At 41.4% G+C, this 22,319-nt stretch overlaps 1 protein-coding gene and 1 long non-coding RNA gene across 4 annotated transcripts in view; one reads left to right on the top strand and one right to left on the bottom strand.

Moving 5' to 3' along the window:
• Positions 1–1,728: 1,728 nt before the first annotated feature.
• TMEM14A (transmembrane protein 14A) lies at positions 1,729–10,930 on the bottom strand. 3 transcript variants are annotated; one of them, XM_027690341.1, is made up of 5 exons: positions 10,825–10,930; positions 9,528–9,613; positions 7,732–7,833; positions 3,313–3,400; positions 1,729–2,319 (listed from the first exon to the last, which is right to left on the bottom strand). In XM_027690341.1, the coding sequence occupies exons 2-5, from the start codon at positions 9,601–9,603 to the stop codon at positions 2,280–2,282; spliced, it is 306 nt and encodes a 101-aa protein (XP_027546142.1). In that variant the 5' UTR covers positions 9,604–9,613; positions 10,825–10,930; the 3' UTR covers positions 1,729–2,279. The 3 variants fall into 3 exon arrangements, with proteins under 3 accessions (XP_027546142.1, XP_027546141.1, XP_027546140.1); XM_027690340.1 differs by lacking the exon at positions 10,825–10,930 and adding an exon at positions 10,435–10,545; XM_027690339.1 differs by lacking the exon at positions 10,825–10,930 and adding an exon at positions 10,188–10,210.
• A 682-nt stretch (positions 10,931–11,612) lies between these two features.
• The window catches only part of LOC113970910, a 32,594-nt gene continuing 21,887 nt past the window's right edge, over positions 11,613–22,319 (top strand). Inside the window, exons 1-2 of the long non-coding RNA XR_003535378.1 lie at positions 11,613–12,116; positions 12,687–12,799. This is a non-coding gene — a long non-coding RNA (uncharacterized LOC113970910). The remainder of the gene's footprint in view (positions 12,117–12,686; positions 12,800–22,319) is intronic.

The raw sequence follows: 22,319 nt of genomic DNA, 5'->3' as shown, positions 1-22,319 counted from the left end.
TTCAAAGTACTTGTGCTTAATTGGCCTGCTGTGGTTTTCATACACTGAAAGTACCTATTCCCTTGCTCTTGTTTTTGCTGCTTGACTGGATGGGCAGTGAGGCAAATGCCCCTTGAACGTTTTTTTGGTAAGGTTTTACCTTCTCCAGTCACTTCCCAAGTAGTTATAAAGAGAACTGCACTGACTGCTTACCTTTTCAGTGAAAGAGTTTGTTTTACCTCAACAGTGGTTAAAGCGCTCACTACTATTTCAGATTCTTTACCCTGATTTCACAGGAACCACCACTGTTCCCTTTAAGAACAGTGCCATAAACTATCCTTCTTTGCAGTTAGTTGTTTTTCTCAGTAGGACTCAAACTGATTAGGCAAACAAACAGTGGAAATACAGAATTGCTGCCCAGCAAAGTTAACTCCTTTTCTGACTTGTGCCTAAGAAAAACCACGTGCATCTCAGAGGTACAAACGACAAGCATCCCACTCACCTGGGCACTGCTGAGTTCCAAAGAGTTTTACATTAAATTATGTCATTAGCTGGAAGCAATAGTTCACCATGCCCACCATAGTACTTGTTTCATTGAGCTATTTCTCTGTTACAAACAAGAAACTGGTACAGAACATCACTGTTATGTTCTGTGAGCTTTTAGTCCCATACGATATGTTGGAGTTGCTGAGAACGCTACCCATTTTGGCTGCTCAGGAATTCCAGCACTAGCTTCTGGATTACAGTGGGGCTTGGAGGCCCCCATTCAGAGAATGCACAGAAGGATCAACTCTGGACATGCTCTAAAATGCAACATCTTAAACTGCACTTAGGATCTAGGGTAGCGGCAACTGCAGATTGCCTTCTGCATTTCAGCACTAGGTTGCCTTAGCTTTTCACTGCAGCTTAATCTAAGGCGTTCACTGTGTCTACATTGCAAGTATCCAGATCTGTATGTCACCAAAGCCTGCTATATGCCTGATATGCCTTGAAGTTTTGCTTCATGGTGAAATGAAGCACATTGTATTTGTGCAGCTGTCATCCCAATCTGAAATCTGTAACATACCAGCTCAATCACCTGTAAACCTGGCAACACCTGGAGGTGACCGATACCAACATCTGTCAGCAAAAGATTCCAGAGCTGTAGGCTGTGGTTTGGGGTTGGTAAGGATTTTTTTGTGTTATGTGTTTTCCCCTTGCTTTTTTTTGCCAGTTATGCCTTAGACATCTGAGCTGCTCACACCACCTTGTCACCACCTAAGCCCCTGCCAAGAATAATAACCTTGGTATTCCCCTAGTGGATTTGTGCACTGAGATCTGATACACGATAGCCTTCATAAGCAAGCTTTGATGAAAAAAATGAAGCAAAATTTCTGTCTTCAATATTGCACTCACCCGTACTCAATTTACTAATGGTTTGGCTGTACACTCCCTCTATACCAGAAGACAGTCTTGGCCAAACTTTGAGACCCAGGGAATATTTATTTTGTATGTAAAACAAAGCAACTTTAATCCTGAATAGTTTATGACTTAACAGTCTCCTTTGCTTCGATAAGACTGGAACAGCAAACCTGTTCCAGAGTACTGAGAGTTTGGAACCTCTTTCTGCAGGATGGCAAACCTTCCTCAGCTGTGGTTCGTGTCAATTCACAGCATGATATATGTTTTAAACCACTAGAGCACAAAGCAGACCACCAGGCTCTTCATTGAACAGTCTCACTCAGCTGCATAAAAACTTGAGAAGTTTCGAACATTTTACATTTTATTTGAACACTGATAATAGGTTTTAGATTTGGACTCAGTGGAATAAGAACATGTGTTTGAAAGGAAGGGTTAGGGTTTTCTAGTGCAATACAGTACAGGCCCGAGACTTTATTGACTTAGAACTGATTATTTAATACACAAACTACAAAATTATGCTTCAATACAAGATATCTTTTTAGCATAGAGACATATTTATATATATTCTTCTCTCAGAGATACAGTGCAAGACTAATTCAATTTCCTGGGGTGCTCAGCACCCCTAAAAGAGATCAAACTTACAGAGAAAGATTCCTTGAGTTAACAGACTGCTTACATGGAAGTAGATCAAAATATATCAACAAAATATTTGTTTTAATTTTTAAAAAAAGCTTGCAAAATATCAGCCCATGTCAATCAAATAACAGGTACAGATCTTTTACAGAAAAGATAAATGCAATGTAAGATTTGTGTTCAGACTTGTTTTAAAATATGGAGAGCATTTCTGTTTGTTCGGTGGGCACGGCAGTCATACTCATGTCTTGAGTTGCTAAATTCTACTACAGCAGCATAAAAACAAGCCTCAAAATCATCAAAAGACTGCAAAAAAACCCAAAAAAATTATAATTATGGCTGTGCATGAACAAAACCAGTGAAAGTCATCATTAAATAACAGGGCATTCATAAATAACTGATGCCTAGAGCCTCTATTAAGCAATCTTTTGAAGTGTCTAAATCTACAGACTCAGTGTCTGTTGAAACACACAGCCCACCTAGGCTGGAAGAGTGATTCACAATGGACAATAATGTTTTCTGGTTAGTGTAAGTCCTGATTCTTAAATTTTGCATCTTGACAATTTGCATCTGATTTTTATCTCCCTGTATAAAAATCCTGGAGTAAAATAGAATGGTGCTATATTAAATCTGGTAACAATGAAGCAACAGTTATTATTCCTTCAGAAGACAGAGATTCTGACTTACAGCTGAAAAATGTTTTGAGACTCATTGAGAAAAATAAGTTTTGACTTACTCCATAATTTAATTCCAAAATAAGACGTACAGAAAATGACATTTTCCAGAATGCCCAATAGCAGCAATAAAGCAGTTGAAATGGTTAGAAACATCATAATTTGCAGAAATACTGACCAAAGTCCTTAGCTCAGGTCAAAAATGTTGTGGTTTTCAATGGTGCTGTGCTTCCTGTAGTTTTGAATGCAGCACTTCTAAACCAAAGTCTTGGCCCTTTTTTAAGATGACTGTGTTGTGTGAAATTAGACTAATTATATGCATATGTGTTCAAAACCACTGAGGATTATCCAGGTTCTTCTAAGAGCCTTATCAATATACATTAATATTTAATTGCAGACCTCTCCTTTCTGTGCTGCAAAAGTCACTTCTTATCAGCTGTATCTGGCTAGTGAGATGAAAAAGCTGTTCACTATAAACAGGACTGTGACCTCCAAACTAATTTCACTTAAGCTGTGTAGTTGCTAAACGATAGTGACTACCACCTGATACGGCTTTGAATCAGGTGTCAAATGGCAACTATTTGAAAATCAGCAAAATCTTTACATTAAGATCCTCAATATTTACCTCAAGCATGCTACTAGTCCAGCTGGCATTAATTTCTTGGACCTCTTGAACCTCATTCCCATTATAATGGTCAAAAGAAAAGATGAAACTGTAAAAGACAATTCAATATATTAATGCTCTCACTTCTCCCAGTGGACCATTCAGGAACATAGAGAGTTATCAAAGGTTAGTGCTGTTTTGCTATGAACTGCAGTTTAATAAAATTAGATCAGATATAGGGTATATAAAAACATTCTTGCTTTTCCAAAATATACCACTATGATTTCTTTCAGCTACAAATAAAGTTTCTGCTTGCAGCACAATGCTAAATCTTATTCCATGGATACTAAGTAAGTTTGTGAGACAGTGAATTCTACTCCCCCTGTTACTACGTTCATGGGAATACAAATAAAGGAGGAAGAATCTTTGTAGTAACAGTAACACGTATGCTGAATTACAGGAATAGTGTCTCATAAATCCCACCACCCCAGATCACTGGAGCTGTTTTCTAACTATTCAAGGAGCTAGTGCAGTCAACTTTTTTTCTGTTTTATTTTTAGAATATTAGCTCTTTATTTGTTGAGCCTTAAAAACTAGATTGGAAGTTTTGCCACTTGTTTTTGCTACAGAATATGGCTATCAACATCTCCTTCATTGTGACCACAAGTTCACTTGTATCCTTTTGTTACAAGGGAATCATCCATGTCTGTGACAAGAGGTGGGCAGCCCAAGAGGGAACAAATGCAGCACAAGCAGCAGAAAACAAACATCATGAAAGAAATTGCATCTTCTTTCTGGAATAGTTTTACCAAAAAATGGAGGCAGCAGTGAACTCATCAGGCAGGGGGATTTCATCTCGAACTATGGCTGCAGAGCGCTACGTAAATGAGAATCAGAGAATCATAGAATATGTTGAGTTGGAAGGGACCCATCAGGATCATTGAGTCCACCTACTGGCCCTGCATAGGACACTCCAAGAGTCATACCATGTGCCTGAGAGTATTGTTGACACACGTCTTGAACTCAGACAGGCTTGGTGCTATGACCACTTCCCTGGGGAGCCTGTTCCAGTGTCCAGCCACCCTCTGGGTGAAGAACCTTTTCCTGATATCCAACCTAAACCTTCCCCAACTCAGCTAGATGCTGTTTCCTTGCGTCTCGTCACTAGTCACCACTGAGAAGAGATCAGTGCCAGCCTCTCACCAGGAAGTTGTAGAATGCAATGAGGTCTCTCCTCAGTCTCCTTTTCTCCAGTCTGAACAAACCAAGTGACCTCAGCTGCTCCTCATACAGCTTCCCCTCAAGGCCCTTCACCATCTTCTTTGCTCTCCTTTAGATGCTCTCTATTAGCTTAATGTCTTTATACTATGGTGACCAAAACTGCATGCAGTACTAAAGGTGAGACTGCACGAGAGCAGAGTAGAGCCGGACAATCACCTCCTTTGACCGGCTGGCAATGCAGAGAATACATAAAACTGCAAAGATAGGTGGCTTCATCAAACAATTGTCACCTGAAATGCTTCCTAGAAATGGGCAGAGAGGCAGGACTTCTCATGGGCAGCTGGGCTTTATCATTCTTGCAGCCAAAGTAACGCCAGTTACACAAATCTCTTCTTTTTATGGAGCAGTTAAAAACCATCTGGCTAATTCTCTTCAAACTCCACTGTCTATTCCTGTGAACAGTCCTGTGTTAACAGGTGTCAAAAATTAGTTTTAAACTCTCTCCAGCATTATAAAACAAGCTCTGACAGTTACAAGTATCTTGCAGAATTCTACCAACTTTATGCATTCATTAAAGATACCCTGCAAAAAGACCCTATTACGTTCCATTATTCATTGCTCTTATTTTCTAGTCCCATAGCCTTGATCCGCTCAGGAATGTCTGAAGAGTGGACTATTCCACAGTGTGTGTCTTGCCAGAACTCTGAGTATTTTTACATTTTATTACAAGCTACAAAGCACGTTCACTCTGCAATGTTATTTTTTTCCAGTTGCTAGTATCTGGCTTTTCACAGGTGCCATTGACTTTTTAAGATGTTCAACTTTTTGAACTGATTTTCTAAAGTGCTGTACATTCAGTTTCACCTTAAATCAGTCAAAGAAATTCAGTAAATCATAACAAATTCAATTCAGTGAATCATATTCAGAGCAGAATCAACTTGCACTGTGAATAGCACACTTGCATACCAGCGCTCTTTGCATACTGAAGTCTGACTTTCCACACCTACTTCAAACACATAAAATTGCATTGAAGTATTCAAGAAAGCACAGAGTTAATTTCAGGGTGAGTAGGAAAATGCCTGAAATAATAATTTATAGAACAACTAAGAGAATTGCCTGAAGTATCCATATGCTACATACTCTTTGTATGTAGGACAAGTTACAAGAACCCTACTTTCAAGGTCTTGTACTAAAACATTACCTACATTACTGTAGGAGACTCTTGCCTAGGTGATAAATACTTTAGATAATTATGGGTTTGGAGGGGTGGTTTTTGTTTTAGATTTACTAACCTTTTAAAGGTTTGGGTACTTGCTTCATTTCACATTGTAATTTAGTGTACTGGTTTCTAAGTTCAGAGTGGTCTCTTTAATCACTTAATTTCCATCTTTCATTTGTGCTCTAACTGCTTTTCACACTTTGGCAGGTTAGGCATAAGTGAAAACATTCTGATTTTCTACAGAAGCAATGCACATTTATTATGGAAAGCCCGTACTATTCTGAAAGTATCATATAGAGTAACCACCAAAGGTTGTTAAGGTAGGGGAACGTGTCTAATTTTTCTTTCCTCTGAAGTTTTCCTACTGAGCTCTTCATTCATTTCAGATATCTATGTATCTAGCAGCCAGAAGACTGAGATACACCAGGCTGGAAGAGATTAAGAGCAGCCTGAATGGTTGGTCCTGGCAGAGTACTTTGTACAAGCACTTCCTAATTCGAGGCAAAATGACAACCTTCTTTGTTACATTCAGCACAGGTGGATACTGAGGAGGGCACCCATTCATAGCCAAGGTTAAATATATGTTTAGGTTTTAAGCAATTAGAACATGATCTCTCTGTAAACATTCTAAACTAAGACTGTTTTAAAAAGTCTTTGTTCCTTTTACTCTACATTAGAAAAACTTTCTAAGGCAGGTGTAGTGAACTCTATCTCATCTGTATTGCCATAATTTCTACTAAATAAAAATATACATTTCTTCAGTTGAGAGAAAGTCCTCATATGCCTACAGCTACATGAAATGTAGAACACCGACTATTTCAGTATATCTGATGTTCACAAGCACATTAATGGAAATTTTGTATTAGTCCTTTCAAAACCAAGCAATTGGGAAACAGGCAAAATTTAATAAGTTTTAATTAGTCTCCTCTTCCACAATTTCTGTATCTAAATTAGTGATTTAATTGACCCATAAAAGTACAATTCCATATGCTAGTTAAAAGCATCTCACACTGAATGATTACAAATTTACACATACTTCAGGCTCTGTCTTCATTCCAAAAAAATTTCTTTTTTTTTTTTAAGAGTGGGATAACTTAATCTGGGCCAGGTCATGGTGGCAAAACCGAAAATCCAATTTTAGGTCATCTAGGAGCAGATCAGATACACCATTATCACCTTTATTAAAGAACTCGGTGGGAACAATTTGCTAACAATGCTACTCATGATTTTTTTGAAATGGAAATTTTTATAACTGTGATTGGTGTAAAGCACAAAGCCAGTATGAACAGGATACCATAAGTTCTAAATTCAGAAAAAACAATTGTGTACTCACATAATCTGGATTAAATGAATTTTAAATGCATTTCTGCATGTGAAACCACAGCCTAAGCCACCTTTGCTAAAATGATGAGTGCAACAAGCTCCCAATCGCTCTTATTGCAAATCATTTGTGCAAGATTAATGTCCCCTTTAGGGATTGTAGTTTCTTGTGTCCATGAGGGTTTCATGGCAAACTAGCTAACATGACAATTATCGCATAGTTTGTATTCTGTCTCTCTTAGCAGCAAAGGAAAAACACTAAGTCAAAGTATTTGTTTCACTGGGAGCTGAGGATACATTACATTATGCAAGACTGGATCCCACACCTACTTTACTGCTGAAATTGCTTCCTAATCTGTAAAGCTAATGATTCAATTGCAGTACTATCCCATGTTTCTCAGCTGGATTTCACAATATGTGCAATGTTAGGTAACCATCTAATAAAAGGAGGTGCTGCCAGGTGGTACACACCTGCTGGCTTTGCGTAAATGATTGGCCTTACCTTGAAAATGGTTTCAGTTAAGGTCTTGAATTTTGCAAGCTAAGTTGAAGTGTCAAACTCTATTTAAAACACAATATTTAAACCAAAGCAATACTCAAAATTTACTAAAGAGAGAATTTTACATGCAGTTCAGGATACTGCTTGTTGGTTTGTTTGTTTACTGTAGTAAAACACTTACACAATGATATCTTCACATTTCTCGGATCACATGTTACGCAGTAAGCTCCATAACCAGCCACAGAACCAAAGGTGAGACCAGCAGCTAAAGAGATTTTGCTACCTGGAAGAAACCATTCAAGTGTTATTTCTCAATACAATGTCTTTAAGCTCAATCTTTATATGGCAGTTCTCTCTCTATACAGTATTATCCAAATATTTTGAAAAAGGAACTGATTTTGCCATAGTCCAGCTAGCTCACCCACTGTGAATAGAGAGTATTACTTCTGTAACTGGGTTGTTATCCTGTGTGGTAGTACGGGCAAAGTCAACAAAGAGTAAGATGATCTGGATCCAGTAATACTTGTGATTTGGGAAAAATAATACTTGAAGGACAAACCTAAATTTCACTATTATCACTATCATACATACTTTTAGAAGGATTTTTATAATTTATCTGAACTGTCTGTTCATTTTAATTACATCTTACAGCACCTGGGTCAGGTAGGAGCAAGCCCGGGGAGCCTCCAAAAATCGTAGAAATGTGTCAATATATATAAAGAGTAAATTGGACAACACATGTCCAACATCATAAGGCCTTTCGGTCTGACATCAGTCCTGGACAATAAAATGGTATCACCAACATCACATTTAATTAATAAAAAATAAAAACCCAATTAGATGGCAGTGAGGATGAAAACAGAGCTTCCAAAAGTAACATGACATCTTCTTTCAGTGCTATTGCAAAATGGGTTCATAAATCCCAGAGTTTCAGTAATATATTTAGGTTTCTGAGCACACATTTGTCTTGGTACCATATGATAAAAGCATAGAATCAGCAGGCATTATTTGGATTAAGCTGATCCCAAAATGTTTGTAAATAGAGAATCCAGACCCCCAGGTGTCACTTAGCTCCCAGTCCTGTTATTTTGAATATTTTTAATCAAGACTTTGCAGGAAATTGGAAATCATTACCAATAAAAAAATAATCTATCACAAGGACTGACCAACCAAGAGTGAAGAAAACAGGTGAATGGGATAGTTAGTGAGTGCAGCTGGGTGTAAACACAAAAATACAGCAAATGTTTTCAGAGTGAAGCCATGTCTCTAAGAGCAAAGCATATGCACGCTACGAAGGGAAACAGTGACTCTAAATCAGAAGAATCGAGATGAATAACGGCCACGGGGAAGGAGAGCGCTGCGCTGCTGGGACTTTGTGGGAGAGCTGACGGGACCAGCTCAGAGCTCCCGCCTGCCCGTCCTCGGTACCGCTGCGACCTCTGCCGGGTGCTGGGCTCGGGCACGGCGCTGCCACCTGGGGGACTGCAAAAATCACTGAAATACCGAAAATGCGCTTTATAGTAAAACGGCCTCCTTATCTTAGAGTGAAAAGACACAGTTCTAACAGTACGAGAGAATTAACCACCAAATCAGAGTATGCAAGTAAAAGCGGTCCTTTCCAGTGTTTTTCTGGGAATGTCAGAATCAAGCCTGGATGTCTCCGTAGAAAATAAGCTGTAATCAAAGATCAACTACTGTGCTCAACACAGGAATAGTTACAGGAAATGAGAAGGCCCGAAACACACCAAAGGTCAAAGATAACATGACAGCCCCTCTTTGCCCTGAAAACAAACTCATCAGTTACCACTTAAATGCCTAAGCTGACCCAAGAACACCTCGTGAGACTCAGTGCATTTACAGCAGTGCAGGATGGATTTAACATGCAGTTGTGTTAATTACAGCAAAACTTTCACGTCTCACATTGCATAGAGGAAATTCAAACACTTCATTTCCAAATCCTGCTGCCTCAATATTTACCTTTACGAGTGTATGCTACAACACCTCCAAAAGCCAGCAATGAAGCATATGCAAAACCAATCCAGTCAATAGCCATGGTCCCAGCTCTGAAAGAGAAAACACATTCCAACTGAAGGCAAACAAATTCCTTCCTCCTGGTAGAAAGAAATCATTACTTAAAGGTTTCTAAATAACACCACACTCTTCTAAATCGTGTTTGACTACTATGCCAAAACATTCAGAAGGTATGTCTGTTGGCTATTGTACCACCTTTTCACTAACTGCTGCCCTTCCTTATACCCCACTATCCAGGTATTTCCATTAGGGGATTTTTTGGGATGTGTGTGGCATGCATTTTTCCCAGTCAAAAATAAATGTATGGAAGCAAAAATCTTGACATCACCCAAAGCATTGGTTTTCTTGCATTTGTGCCACAGGGTCGATCTGGGAACACACTATGGATACATACAGGTCTTCTGAGTGCACAGCTCAGTGCCCTTTCAGCCACACTGCACCCGGTGCATTTCAAGGAGGACGCCATAGACCCTGCAACACTAGGCAAACCCAGAAATTTTCACAGTCTACCCAGGCAGAAGTTTCCAGGCAGAAACTTAGGCTGTTTTGGGAAGCTATACGTACACTAGCTTTATCCTCTCTGTGTCTATGCCCCTCTTGTTTCACCTTTCCATTTTGATGACTGTCGGAAGTTAGGCTCATGTCCTCCATAAAGCATTTAAGTTTCTCTTGTGATGTCGGTCCTTACTCCGCCGGGTGAGCTGCGTGAAGGCAGCAGTGGCAGTGCCGGGCAGTGCACTGCAGCCCGACAGCCCTCGCAGCGCCACAGCTTCTCCCACCAGTCTGGGACGCATCTTTCCCCCCCTTCTCCCAGATAAAGTGTACACTTAATTAAGCGCATCTTTCTTTATACCTGAGCGGGTGTGCCCTTGATCACAGCGTTAAAGGGTGGCAGCAAAGAGTGCACACTCAGCATTTCATGTCAAGCCTTTAATATTAAAGCAAGCAACTCGCAACTAGCCCCCTCCCCGCCGGCTGTAACCCCCTCAGGGCAAAAGGTGGATTCGGGGACCACGGCGCCTCCGAGAACGAAGTCTGACGCGGCAGGGGCCAGGCTCACGGCCCAGCCTTCGGGGCCTGGGCAGGAGGCCCTCGGCGGAGCGCGGCCGGGGCCCTCCATCTCCCGCCCGGCCCCGCGCTCGCTCTCCCGCTCTCCGCGGTGGAGACCCCGCGACAAGGCCGATGCCCCGCTCGCCCTCGGCCACCCCTGCCGCGGCTCAGCCTCCCCCCCCGCCCGCCGTACCTCGTCCCGCCGCCCTCCGACCTGCCCCAGCCCCGCCTCCCGCGCCCGGCGGGCACTGTGTGGCGCCGCGGTCCCGTCTGGCCGGCCCGGCCCCGGCTCGGTCCCTCGGGAGGCCCTCCCGCCGTTATGGCGGCGCCGCGGCCCGGCCCGCCCGCAGCGCCGCTGGCGGAGCGGAGGCTGGTGGTGCTTGGAGAGGCCGGGCCGCGGGGAGACGAGTGGTGGGTGAAAAGTTGTCGGTGAGCCGGCACTGTGCCATTGCGGCCGGGAAGCAAATGGTATCCTCGGGTGCATTGGGAAGAGCGCGGCCAGCAGGTCGAGGGAAGTGATCCTCGCCCGCTACTCAGCCCTAGAGAGGCTGCATCAGGAGTTCTGGGATCCCTAGTACGAGAAAGACAAGAAGGTCCAACGGAGGCCACGAAGATGATGATGAGCCTGGAGCATCTCTCTTATGAGGAGAGGCTGCAGGAGCTGGGCCTGTTTAATCTAGAGAAGAGAAAACTGAGAGGGGATCACATTAATGCATATAAATATCTCAAAGGCGGGTGCCAAGAGGATGGTGCCAGGCTGTTTTCGGTGGTGCCCAGCAACAGGACAAGGAACAATTGCAATAAACTAAATAACAATAAACTAAAACACAAGAAGTTTCACCTCAACATTGAGGAAGAACTTCTTTACATTGAGGGTGGCAGAGCACTGGAACAGACTGCCCAGGAAGGTTGTGGAGTCTCCCTTTCTGGAGACATTCAAAACCCACCTGAACACATTCCTGGTTCACCTGCTCTAGGTGACCCTGCCTTGGACTAGATGAATTCCAGAGGTCCCTTCCAACCCTAACAATTCTATGATTCTGTGAGATGGGACTGTGCTGGCGCAGGGCAGTGTGGCTGTGCACTGTGATTGTCGGGGCTCCTCTGCAGGAGCGCCCAGCTCATGGGGGATATCTCCTGCCTGTTGAAACTCCTGATCCAGCCCTTCAGGCAGTGGAAAGATCCGAGGCTTATTTTACTGTTTGAAGCCCACCCCCCTCTCCTCCCCGCCATGTTTGGGATGGAAGAACTCCTGATGGATGTTTGGGATGGAAGAGTCATGTCTGCAGAGCTGCTTATCCCCAAAGGGCACCCATCCTATGGAGACCAGGGTGAGGGTGTGCTGCCTGCAGCACGTCACAGACACCCTACAACCCAGTGATGAGCACTCACTGCTGTGCCAGGCACCCCTCTGCCCTCACAAGTTCCTCTCTCTCTCCTCACCTGCATCTTTTGAAACTCTGAGGGCTATCTGCATGAAGTCAGGTGAGCAGGCACATAGGCTGAATGCTAGTACATGTTTATCAGGGGAAACAGCAGGCACAGCCCCTGATACTATACACATAGCTAATTTATGAAACTGCTTGATGTAGTTTTTTTAACACCCCGACTTCTTGTCTGCTAGCCCTGTTTGCTGGACCTGTTCCACTACAAGCTATTTTTGTCCATATTTTGTCACTCTCCGCAGTGTTTCTTTAACTTTCTCTCAAGTGAGCCATTCTTGACCACTGCAGGACGTGTCCTTCAGCAGTAATTCAGGGGTGCCTATCTGTGACATGCCCCACACTTCCCTTGTTCCCACAAACAGACTGAGCATAAACATGGCCACAACAGGGAGAGACTTACAATGCCTTGTAATGGGACTTGGATACCTGCCTTCTTCAGGGGTCATTTGAAAATCTCTGCCAAAATCCTGTGTTTCCTTTAGATTTCTTTGCTTAAAGGTGTGGGAGTTTTCCGCTCCGAAGAGCTAGCTGGAAAGCAAATTAGTGTTCTCATTAGGGTTAATGTATTTAATTTCCACTCCTAATGTTCCATTTGTTTTTTTCCTGTTAGTTTTTAACTGCTCTGATACAAACCCACTGCAAGTGAGCTGTCCAAGTCTGTCTGCTTGGTGGAAAACAGAACTGTTCTCATCTGACTAGTGTTTGTGGGAAGGAACGCTGAAGGTAAAGCAACTCTGGAAAACAAATACAGGACACTTGAGGGCAGGACAGCTCCAAAATGCAAACAGAAAGTGGATTCATAAGCTGAAATCCAGCAGTCTTGTATTTCTTTATGAAGTATTCCGAGACTTGCGGCTCTTAAAAAGCACAGTAAAATAAATAGTGGATTAAATGGAGTAGAACCATGCAACTCTATTTGAGAGGGTTCCAAAGCAGAAGAAATACAGTGTCTTTTGGCACCTCTAGGATAGTGACCAGTTGTGGTTACTGATTCAATGATACTCTCACTTAAGTAGACTGGATAACCCTGAAGTCTGGGCTAAATTGGAATTCACATAATTATATGCTGCTTGTTATGTTCTCTTCCATTTTCAATTATGAAAATATTTGGTACTGTTCTCCATAAGCTGTTACTTAACTATTCTCTGATGTGAAATGGTTGCTGTATTTAACAGCACAGGTGGGAGGATTTTAATTGTAGGAGAATTCATTAAATTAGTTTGTTGGTAGCATGACAAATCAAACCCCTCAGTCCTAACAGTGAAATATAACAGAGCTAGCAGCAAAGCTAGTGTTACTGTTGCTATGTGCTTTCTAGTCTAGTTTTCATTTGCTTAAAGCTGCCAATCTGAGCTGAAATTTCCCTGTTGGGTGTCTGCTTCCAGCTGTTTTGTTTTAGTTTGTTTTGGTTATTTTGTTTTGTATTGTGATTTGTTTGCTTTGGTTTTGGAAAGTTCCATTTGCAACAATCGAGCCAACTACAAGGATGAATTTAGGGGAGAATACACAGTTTTATCCATTATAAACATAAGCATTTCACTGAACAGCCTCTAGCATCTCTCTGCTTCACAAAAACAGCTTTCAAATTTGGCAAGCAAATTGCTTAAGTTTCAGGGATATGTTTTTTCATCTTCATGAAAATGTGACCTGAAGAGAAAAAGGCTAAAAATGTTAACTGGAGGCTTCTTAAAATTGCACAGCCCAGTCCCCAGAAATTTCCACGTATGTTGGTCATGTGTGACCTTGTGTTAGCCCCACCTACATTCACATATGAATGTATGCACTCTCTCCTGAGAAAGGCTGAGCTTGTGCCTTGCTTTGCTTATATTGTGTCTAGAATAAGAAGCCTCTAAGGGGGTTGTAGTACAGCCCATCTACCTCCCTTGAGACGTTTTTGCTGAGGCTACCTGTGGCTGGAGAGGACGTTGGAAGAGTGAAACATATAAAAGACCTCTCTCTACTGTAAGCTGTCTGTGTTTTTTTGTTAGTCTTCCTTTATTAACACTAAAGGCTACTCATAGTTGTAAGCTCCAGTTAGGATTTAATGTTAACTGCTATCCCAGACCATAATGTGAAACAGGAGTATGTCTCTGAAATCGCAGATACAGAAGAAATGATCCTGAGGGTAGGGAAAAGGAGCAGCTAAGCACCCTGAGACAGCTGTAGTTCCAGAAGATTTAAATGCAAAGATTGTTATCTTCATTGGGTTTGACTATGGAAAAGGAAGAGGAGACAAAATATAGTTTCTAAAATGCAGATTCAGAGGCTTCAGGTTTAATAATTTGTAGTTAATTAAGGAAGAAGTCAGTTGTTATGTTCGAGTACAAAAAAGTGACTGTTAAATTCTGCAAGCTTTTGTGTCTACACACACATACGTAGAGAAGCAATGAGAAGGACGGTGGTGTTAAAGGAACAGAAGGTTGTTTTCAAAGGCTAAGGAGAGCGATGTACAACCTGTTGGACTGATATTACCCTGCAGTCCTGAGGTGTCACTTGCTTGAAAATTTATTATGAAAGCTTGGATCCAGAATCATCAATCAAATAGTAAAAGGCGGAGATACTGCTTTTTATAATAACCATAAAGTAATCTGACAGGCAGTCACATAAACTAAGACCTTTTATATGAACTAAACCTATGAACAGGGACTGCAAAGCCTGCAAAGGAAAAAGAGTTGGGTCCTTGGGCAGTGATTTCACGGGAGATAGTGCTCAAATTTAAAAGCTCACTGCTTCCAAAAGGGCCTCTTCATTTCCAGTTTTGCTTTTCAGTCCCTTATTTTGTGCAGTAATGGTTGAGTTTTGCTCCTTCTCTCCCAGTCCTCATCGACTGAGTCAACTCAGTAGCCCAGAAAAAACATAACCAGGCAGAAAAATGCATCACTTTCTGCTGAATTCATTCAATCAGTCATGTGTTTCAATTAGCTAATTCAGGAGGGCCTACAAAGCATCAGGGCACAAAGGAAGAGCTAGGATTGCATGACTGGGTGGGAGGCTGGGGAGAGCCTCTGCAGGCATTTGCAAAAAAGGGTGAGATTAACTGTAGCTGTGCATTTTCTTTGACTTGTCAGGGAACTTTGCCTGAAATGCAAGAAAGCATTATGGTATGGCACCTACTGAAATTCTTGGTAAATTCAGTGAAATGCAACTCAGAATTATGGCTGGTCCGTAGTATCTCAGGAATCTTCCCAGACACTGAGTCCAGCGAACACTGAAAAAGGTACATGCCCACAAAAACCTTGCTGTGGGCCTTGGGAACTGACAATATCCACAATTTTAGTGTGAGGTGTCCAGAGGAATTAAGTTCCAGCTACATGTAATAGTGAAGAGATTAATAGGAATTAAATACAAGAATTGGGTTGTGATATGCAGTGATTTGGGAGAGCATATGTAAAACTGTTTCTGCCCATCAAGCGTAGTCAAAAGGCTGTAGCTGGTGTTAAGAGTGAGTGATTAAACTGCCTTGGGTTCTGCTCAGTGTAGAGGTTTGGTTTTCCTAGCTAAGTTCTCAAAAGCTGATAGACTTCATCTTCTGAAGAAATGGAGGTTTTCCTCTTCAGTATCCCAGGAGTCCTTGGTCTAACTAAATCCAGATTAGGACCACTAGCTGTGCTCTGCTTCTAAGATATCCCAAATTTCCCATCTTTTTAGTAAATATGTGGATTTTAAAGTGGTTCAGGAAGTTTGAGCGAAATCCCAAGGGATTTCAAAGATATTTGAAGTGGCTTGTTTGTCATTGTGTGGTGTTTTCATCTGATTGAAAATAACTCATGAGGATGAAAATTTCTTGGGTCGAAAGAGGAATTTTTGTGTGTGTATATATTTTCAGACCCTTTCACTGATATTTGTCATCGTATCAGATCTCTTATACATCTCACTACTATGTGCTTGGCACAGAGGGATTTCTTTTCTGCTGCACATACTAAGAGACTAGAGTTTTCCAGACAACAGCTCGCTGAAGGACAGAGGCACAGGATCTCTTGCCCTCTCCAGATTTGCCAGAGACGTTGAGTCTTACCTAAAACCTATATATGCCTCAAAGCAGCTTCCTGGGCTGAAAAATAGTTTGAAGCTAGGGAAGTTTTAGGATGAAAGTTCATATATACGTGCCCTGTCCTTACTCTTTCCTAGACACCAGTTCATGCCCACTGTTCTTGCTCTGTCTCTTTTGCCCATGGCTGTTGATTGAGACAGGAGCATGAGCTGGCTGGACCTTGTTCAAGTCAAGTATGGGCAAGCTTGTGGACAGAGGTATCCACATCATAGGCATCCTTCACATCAGTCGCACACTAAAAAGAAGGGAAAGTAAGATACAACATCCCTCCCAGAAGGAAGAAGTCTGTGAGATCCTAGCTTTTATGGGGTACACAGAGGGTGGTTCAGACTCTGATTTTGCAATAACTGATTTCAACTGCTGATCTCCCCATTCTCAGTCACTTCCTTGAACCATGTCTGGCATTCAGTGAACTGTGTGCTGAGCCATGATGATAAATCATCAGAAAATTTAGCTCACTGCTGACATTTCTGTTCTGGAACTGCAGTCTGAACTCTGATCCTTAGAGCTGATCCTTGCTCATGTGTTGACGAGGGGAGTGAAAGGTAAAGGGACAGTCCCACTCAAACCCACATCCCATACTCTCAGGGGTCAAATAGAAGGGATTGAGGCTGCCCACAACATGAGCCTCAGTTTGGAGACAGTGAATGTGATCAGTATTTATAAAATCAAGGCAGTGGGTAGAATGAATAAAGATTGTTCTCCAAATCCTGCAGAGCTAGAACTAGGGGCAATCATTGAAACAAGTAGGGGATTGGCTTAGAAAAGATAAAAGGGAATATACTTTTTTTTTTATGTAGCAGGTATAGTGAACCTCTGAAATTTGCTGCCAGCAGAGGTTTTGGAAGCAAATAGGTCAGCACATTGGAAAGGAGACAAAAAAATTAAATATACTGCATGTTCATAAAGAGATGCTAGAAAGAATGAGTAGCAATATGCTCCTTAGCATCCCTAATACAGTGATTGTGGGTACTGGGGATGAATATAGGAAATGTATATGCCTGGCTTGCATGTTCTCTTTAAATAGTATCTTTTGTTATTAAAGAAAGGATACTGGGAAGAGCTGGATGTTGACCTAACCCACGGGACATCCCTTGTGTTCTTTTCAGGGCTCTAATTTTGTGTCTGCAGGTATGCAAGGGTAAATGTGATGTTGGTAGGAGTTTATATTTTATTTTTTGAAGGTGATGTCTCAAGGTTCTCTTATTTCAGTGAAACCTGAACCTTAGATCTCTAATGCTGCATTGTACCCTACTGAGGATATACATACAGGTTTAGGACAATCCTCATAGTATTGGCACTTAGAAAGGGACCCTTAGACTAAACTACAGCCCTCCTGATGGTGCACTTTTCCCCTGGGATCCTTCTGCTCTGTCTGCATAGAACTTGATGAATACTCATGTCTCAGGAAAGATTTTGTAAGCTATGACAGAATTTCCCCCAGGATATCGGTGTATTATGGAAATATTATTTGAGAGTCTTCTGCTGGAAAACATCTAGTGCAGCTGAAGGAGAGAGTGTGCCAGATTAGACAGATTACTAGGCATGAATCCCAGCCTTTATTTGTATGAGTATTCCTTCTGCCTTTAGATAATCACATTAACATCAGGAGTATTGCTTATACAAGTACTACTGAGAAAAAGTAGTGAACAGGCTTGGGCCCTCAAAGCAATGTTCTTGTTCCAGCACTTTCCTAGTGAGGTTCTGACCTTGTTTCCTCATCAGAGCTCATTAGAGTTGGTACATCCAGTAAGGAGGACCACCCACTACTTAGGAACCCCCAATAATGGTTACCAACCGATCTTTTACATCTATTAAAAGTAATATTTTTAACAGTTCAGATGTTGTTTTCCTTCCCCTTCCTAAGCTCTTCCCACACTTAGATACACAAGTACTGTATTTCATGCTTGGTTGATTATGGAGCCAGATCTTTTGTCTCTGCTGAGGGTTTTTTTGCTGCTCCTCCAGTGCAGATAAGCCAGAATCCTTCCACAACCATGCACTGGATGAGTCCCCAGTGGGTGGTAAGACTGGTATCTCATGGTGGTTGTCATGAGGCAGCATGGGTTAGGATATGTCTCTTGCCAAGCCAGGCAGGAGGAGCACAGCTTAGTGAGACCTCAGAGATCTCGCCTAATAACAGCAGTAACCTAACTGGAAAAAAAAAAAAAAAAAACAACAAAAAAAGAGAAAAAAGCTATCTTCATTTTTTTGTGGCTGATGATACTCGAAGGAGTACCACTGTGAGTGCCAAGGGAGGATTATAAACATCAAATTATAGAAATTGTTTACATGTCTACTGTTGTGTGCATTGGAAAAAAAATGAAGTAATTTTTATTTGTACACTTAAAAGGAGAAGCCAAGTTAAAGCACTTATATAGATCAATCTCAAAAAATGAAAGTGTGAGAAAAATAATGCCAACAGTACTGCAACTTAAAATCCAGATTTCAAGCCAAACATCTATGAAGGAAGAAGTATTCCATGGAAAATATCATATTCTTGCTATCTTTCTGACCACAGAGTTACACTCATTATGGTAAAGCTATAATTACAGCCTTGTGAATACAGTGCTGCAGACAATGGCCTGTCAGTGTTTTTCCACTATAAACTCTCATGTGAGGTTTGCAATTTTGTGAAATACAATTATCTTTGGCTGGGATATTTAGCTACAATCTCAGCCCAGAAACTGGGCAGTGTGTTTGTGTGTTGTTTCCTTTACCAAGTTGTTCAAAGTTCACTGTTTGGTAAATGTTAGAACCTTTCTGATTGCTTATCTGCTTGTGTCTTATCAATACTGCAAGTATGTGTTGAAAGTTTGCTGTCTGTGGTAATGCCTCAGTGCTGGGCAACGTTCAGGACTGTGAGGCAATCACAGAGTCCACACTTTGGACCAAACTGCCCATGTTTGTGTCGGTGTTGTTTGGAAAAGTCAGGACAGAAGGATTATAGCAAATTAGCACTGACTAGCATACCCAGACATGCACAGCAAAACGTGCTTTAGGGAACACTAGAGTATGTTATTACAGCTATGGAAGGAGGGAGAATTGGCCAGGCTGATTAAGTGGGTAAAATTGAAGAGACTTGTCTGTCTTACAGAAATTCTGAGTTGATGTTACAAACCACCCCCAACCCCCTGGCCAAAACCTGTAGGATTAGTGAAACTCTGCAACAAGCATTGTACAGTTATGATTTGAATTCTTTGGTGGGGCTTAGCTAAGGTTATTCTCTGTGAGATTGTGGTAATTGAGATCCAAATCCAGCCCAGTTTGCTTTTTCACAGATAACTCAAAGGGAAAATATGGGGCCAACAGTGAGTGCTGATCTCCAAACTGAAGTATAAGAGCATGATTAATTACAAATGCTAACCATGTAACATCTGCATATGAACTCCTGGGAAATAGGTCTGAAATAACCGTATGTGTAATGTCTTAGTTAAAAATAATTATTTTGAGACAAATATTGCTTGCACTTAGGGGATCTCACCTGTAGTTAGATATGATTCACTAAACATGAATTTATTTTGTGTCAGTGCTCTGGAAGAAAACATGAAATCTTTGTGCTACAGATATCTCTTGTTGCTTAAGCAACTTGCTAGACGTTGCAGGGAAAAACTGCTGAGTTCACATAGTTTAAAATAAATATGGATAAAAGCAGTTTATTGCTTTATTGGGAGTGTGTAATTAACCAACAATCAGTGAACTGTGCATACAAGATCAGTAATACAAACAGGCAAACCATGCTAGAAATTTCTAAACGCTCTCCTATAACTAATCCCAAAGCCTTGTTAGTGTACACATATGCACACACAGAAACACTCAGGCACACATATGCACAGAGCTGGGTGCACCCCTCACTCATGGGCAGTATGGGTTACAAAAACACCCCCTCCCCAAAGATTGCAGACTTCCCTGTTTACACATGACTCCTGCAGGAGATATGGATCCTCTACCTTTTTGCAGACCCCAGCAGCTCTCTACAAGTCATGGGCTGAACCACCGACCCTTGAGGCAGTTGTTTCCCCTCCAAGGTCTATCCCTTCTGTTATGAGTTTTCACGCATCTTTTATACTTCTTTTCAGTCTGGCTCCTGCTTTGTATCAAGTCTTTTTGTAATTCCCCAGTAACTGTTTAATCTGGTTGATAATCATCTTCTCTAACATGATCAGTTTGAGCCAATGCTGACAAGGCAGTTTGGTGTGTTTCATACACAGACACATCTTTATCTTCACAGGTGACATTATCTATGCCATCTGTCAAGAGGGGTGCTGTACATGCCTGTCAGGTCCATAGTGAGGGAGAGCCCTCCTTGGGATGCACCTGGGCCACTGGAGCAGGGAGAGCAAGGGGCTTGGCGAAGCAGCTGCTTGCAGCCGTATGGCTGACACTACTGAAACCAGAGTGAGTTGTGATGTTCTGGATGCATCCCACACAGTTGAAGGTAATGATAAGTGGGCAAGCAAACCTATTTCCTGACATCCTTCAGGCTCCAAAATCCAAAAATGAAATTAACAGTTGCTTTACTAAATGTCTTTTGAATACCTATTATGATTCTCAATAAAGGCATCATAAATGAGACAGAAAGAGGAAATTGGATCATTGGAAAAACTCTGCAGAGAGACCATCTGGGCCTGGTGCTTTACTAGATGGTGAAGAATTTACATTTCACACTCCCACAGTTTACATTTCCCGAGGTGATAAAGACATTTGGATAATTTTATTTTTTGGATGTTTTACATAAAATGAAAAGCCATGATTGAAACTGGAACTGGAGTCAGGAAATAACCAGATTGAGTACAATGTGGTAAAGTGCAAACAAATGCCATGTGTTATGTGATTAATTTAGTATAAATGCCAGTTATGGATTTGGTTTGTCAGCAGTTGGCTCGAGTTTTGTGATTACTGGCCAATAGTTTAACTGATTATTTGATCTATAACAGAATCCTCAACTTTTGGGATTGAAAGAGAGTTGCAGTGATAATGAAATGCATTAAGTATACACAGAGCTGTTAGCTGCTAGAAAGGATACTGATATATTCTGGGGCCTTCAAGTAACTGATGAATAGCCTTGTCTCTCAATACAGTATGATTTATGGTGGTAAATCAAGACGAGGGATAGAACCATGGGACTGCTGTTGTTTCAATATGTCTTCAGGCAGCATTTTTGAATTGCAGATACAGAGGTAAAGAAAACTCTGGATCTGACTATAAATACATACTGCAAAGTATGGCACCACTCTTGCCTCTGAGTCAATCTCTAATCACTGTTCTTGGCGTATCAGCACTGAGCCATGGGAAAGGGCCATCTGTCAGAAGTAATTGAAAATGGAGGCGCTGACCATCTGTAGGTATTTAAGATCTCCTGATAGTTTTCACAAGCTGAAGGATAATCTAGTGTTATAATTTATGGTGTGTCTACCTATTATCCTCTACATTTTTCAAAGGAATACATTATTCTTGGTCTGTTGTCTTTCACTTCTGTGGCCTATCTCTTTATGTCACGAACTTACTTTCCCCCCTCTCTGCAGTTCACTGTTGGCTGAAGTGACCCCTGTAAATCTTTGTAAGTTTGAGAATCTTTCAAAAGATGTGCTGTGTAAATTACAGGTCACTGTTATTGTTAGAGCTAGCAAGCAGCTTTCCCTAGAGCCTTAGGATTTGAGTGGGCTAAAGTGGAATTCAGATCTAGTTTCTTCGTTGTGAAAATCAATGATTGCTATATTCCATTGCTCTCTTTTGTCCATATGGTGTAAATGATTTGGCAAATGCCAGCTCTATTCAAGAGAAAAGATGTGTAGATGTGTAAAAGTACCGTGCCTGCATACTTCCTGTATGTGCACAGCTATAGCTGGTTAATAGTATATAATAATGTACACTACTTGTAGGATCAAACTCTTGATTTTATCAAGAAATTAGGAAGATTTGTAATGCTTACTTTACATGTTGAATAGTTGAATTTTATTTAAACATTTATTGGGTGTGTCAGTGTGAAGGAAACTAGCTCCATCATATGCACACACACAGAGTAAGTTTGCTTTCTTCCAGGAAAAAGAAAGGTTGTTTGAATATTTTTGTTAATTATCTTTCTCATGCAGGCACGCAAATACTGTACAGGTGCCGAGCTCACATGGAGAGAGAGGAAAGATACAGGGAATTTTAAATAAAAATGCAGTCCCGGCAGGATTTGAAGTACAC

This window comes from Neopelma chrysocephalum, unplaced genomic scaffold (genome assembly GCF_003984885.1).
Source record: "Neopelma chrysocephalum unplaced genomic scaffold, ASM398488v2 Primary Assembly neopelma1_80b, whole genome shotgun sequence".
In the NCBI taxonomy this organism is placed as follows: Eukaryota; Metazoa; Chordata; class Aves; order Passeriformes; family Pipridae; genus Neopelma; species Neopelma chrysocephalum.
This window is presented reverse-complemented; position numbering and strand designations above follow the sequence as displayed.

What these genes read in the sequence shown, in the direction of transcription:
- TMEM14A (XM_027690339.1), bottom strand. An exon ending in TGTAGCATACACTCGTAAAG is followed by an intron (nt 7,834 to 9,527) that starts GTAAATATTGAG and finishes GGTTTCTTCCAG; the next exon opens with GTAGCAAAATCTCTTTAGCT. An exon ending in AAATGTGAAGATATCATTGT is followed by an intron (nt 3,401 to 7,731) that starts GTAAGTGTTTTA and finishes TGTCTTTTACAG; the next exon opens with TTTCATCTTTTCTTTTGACC.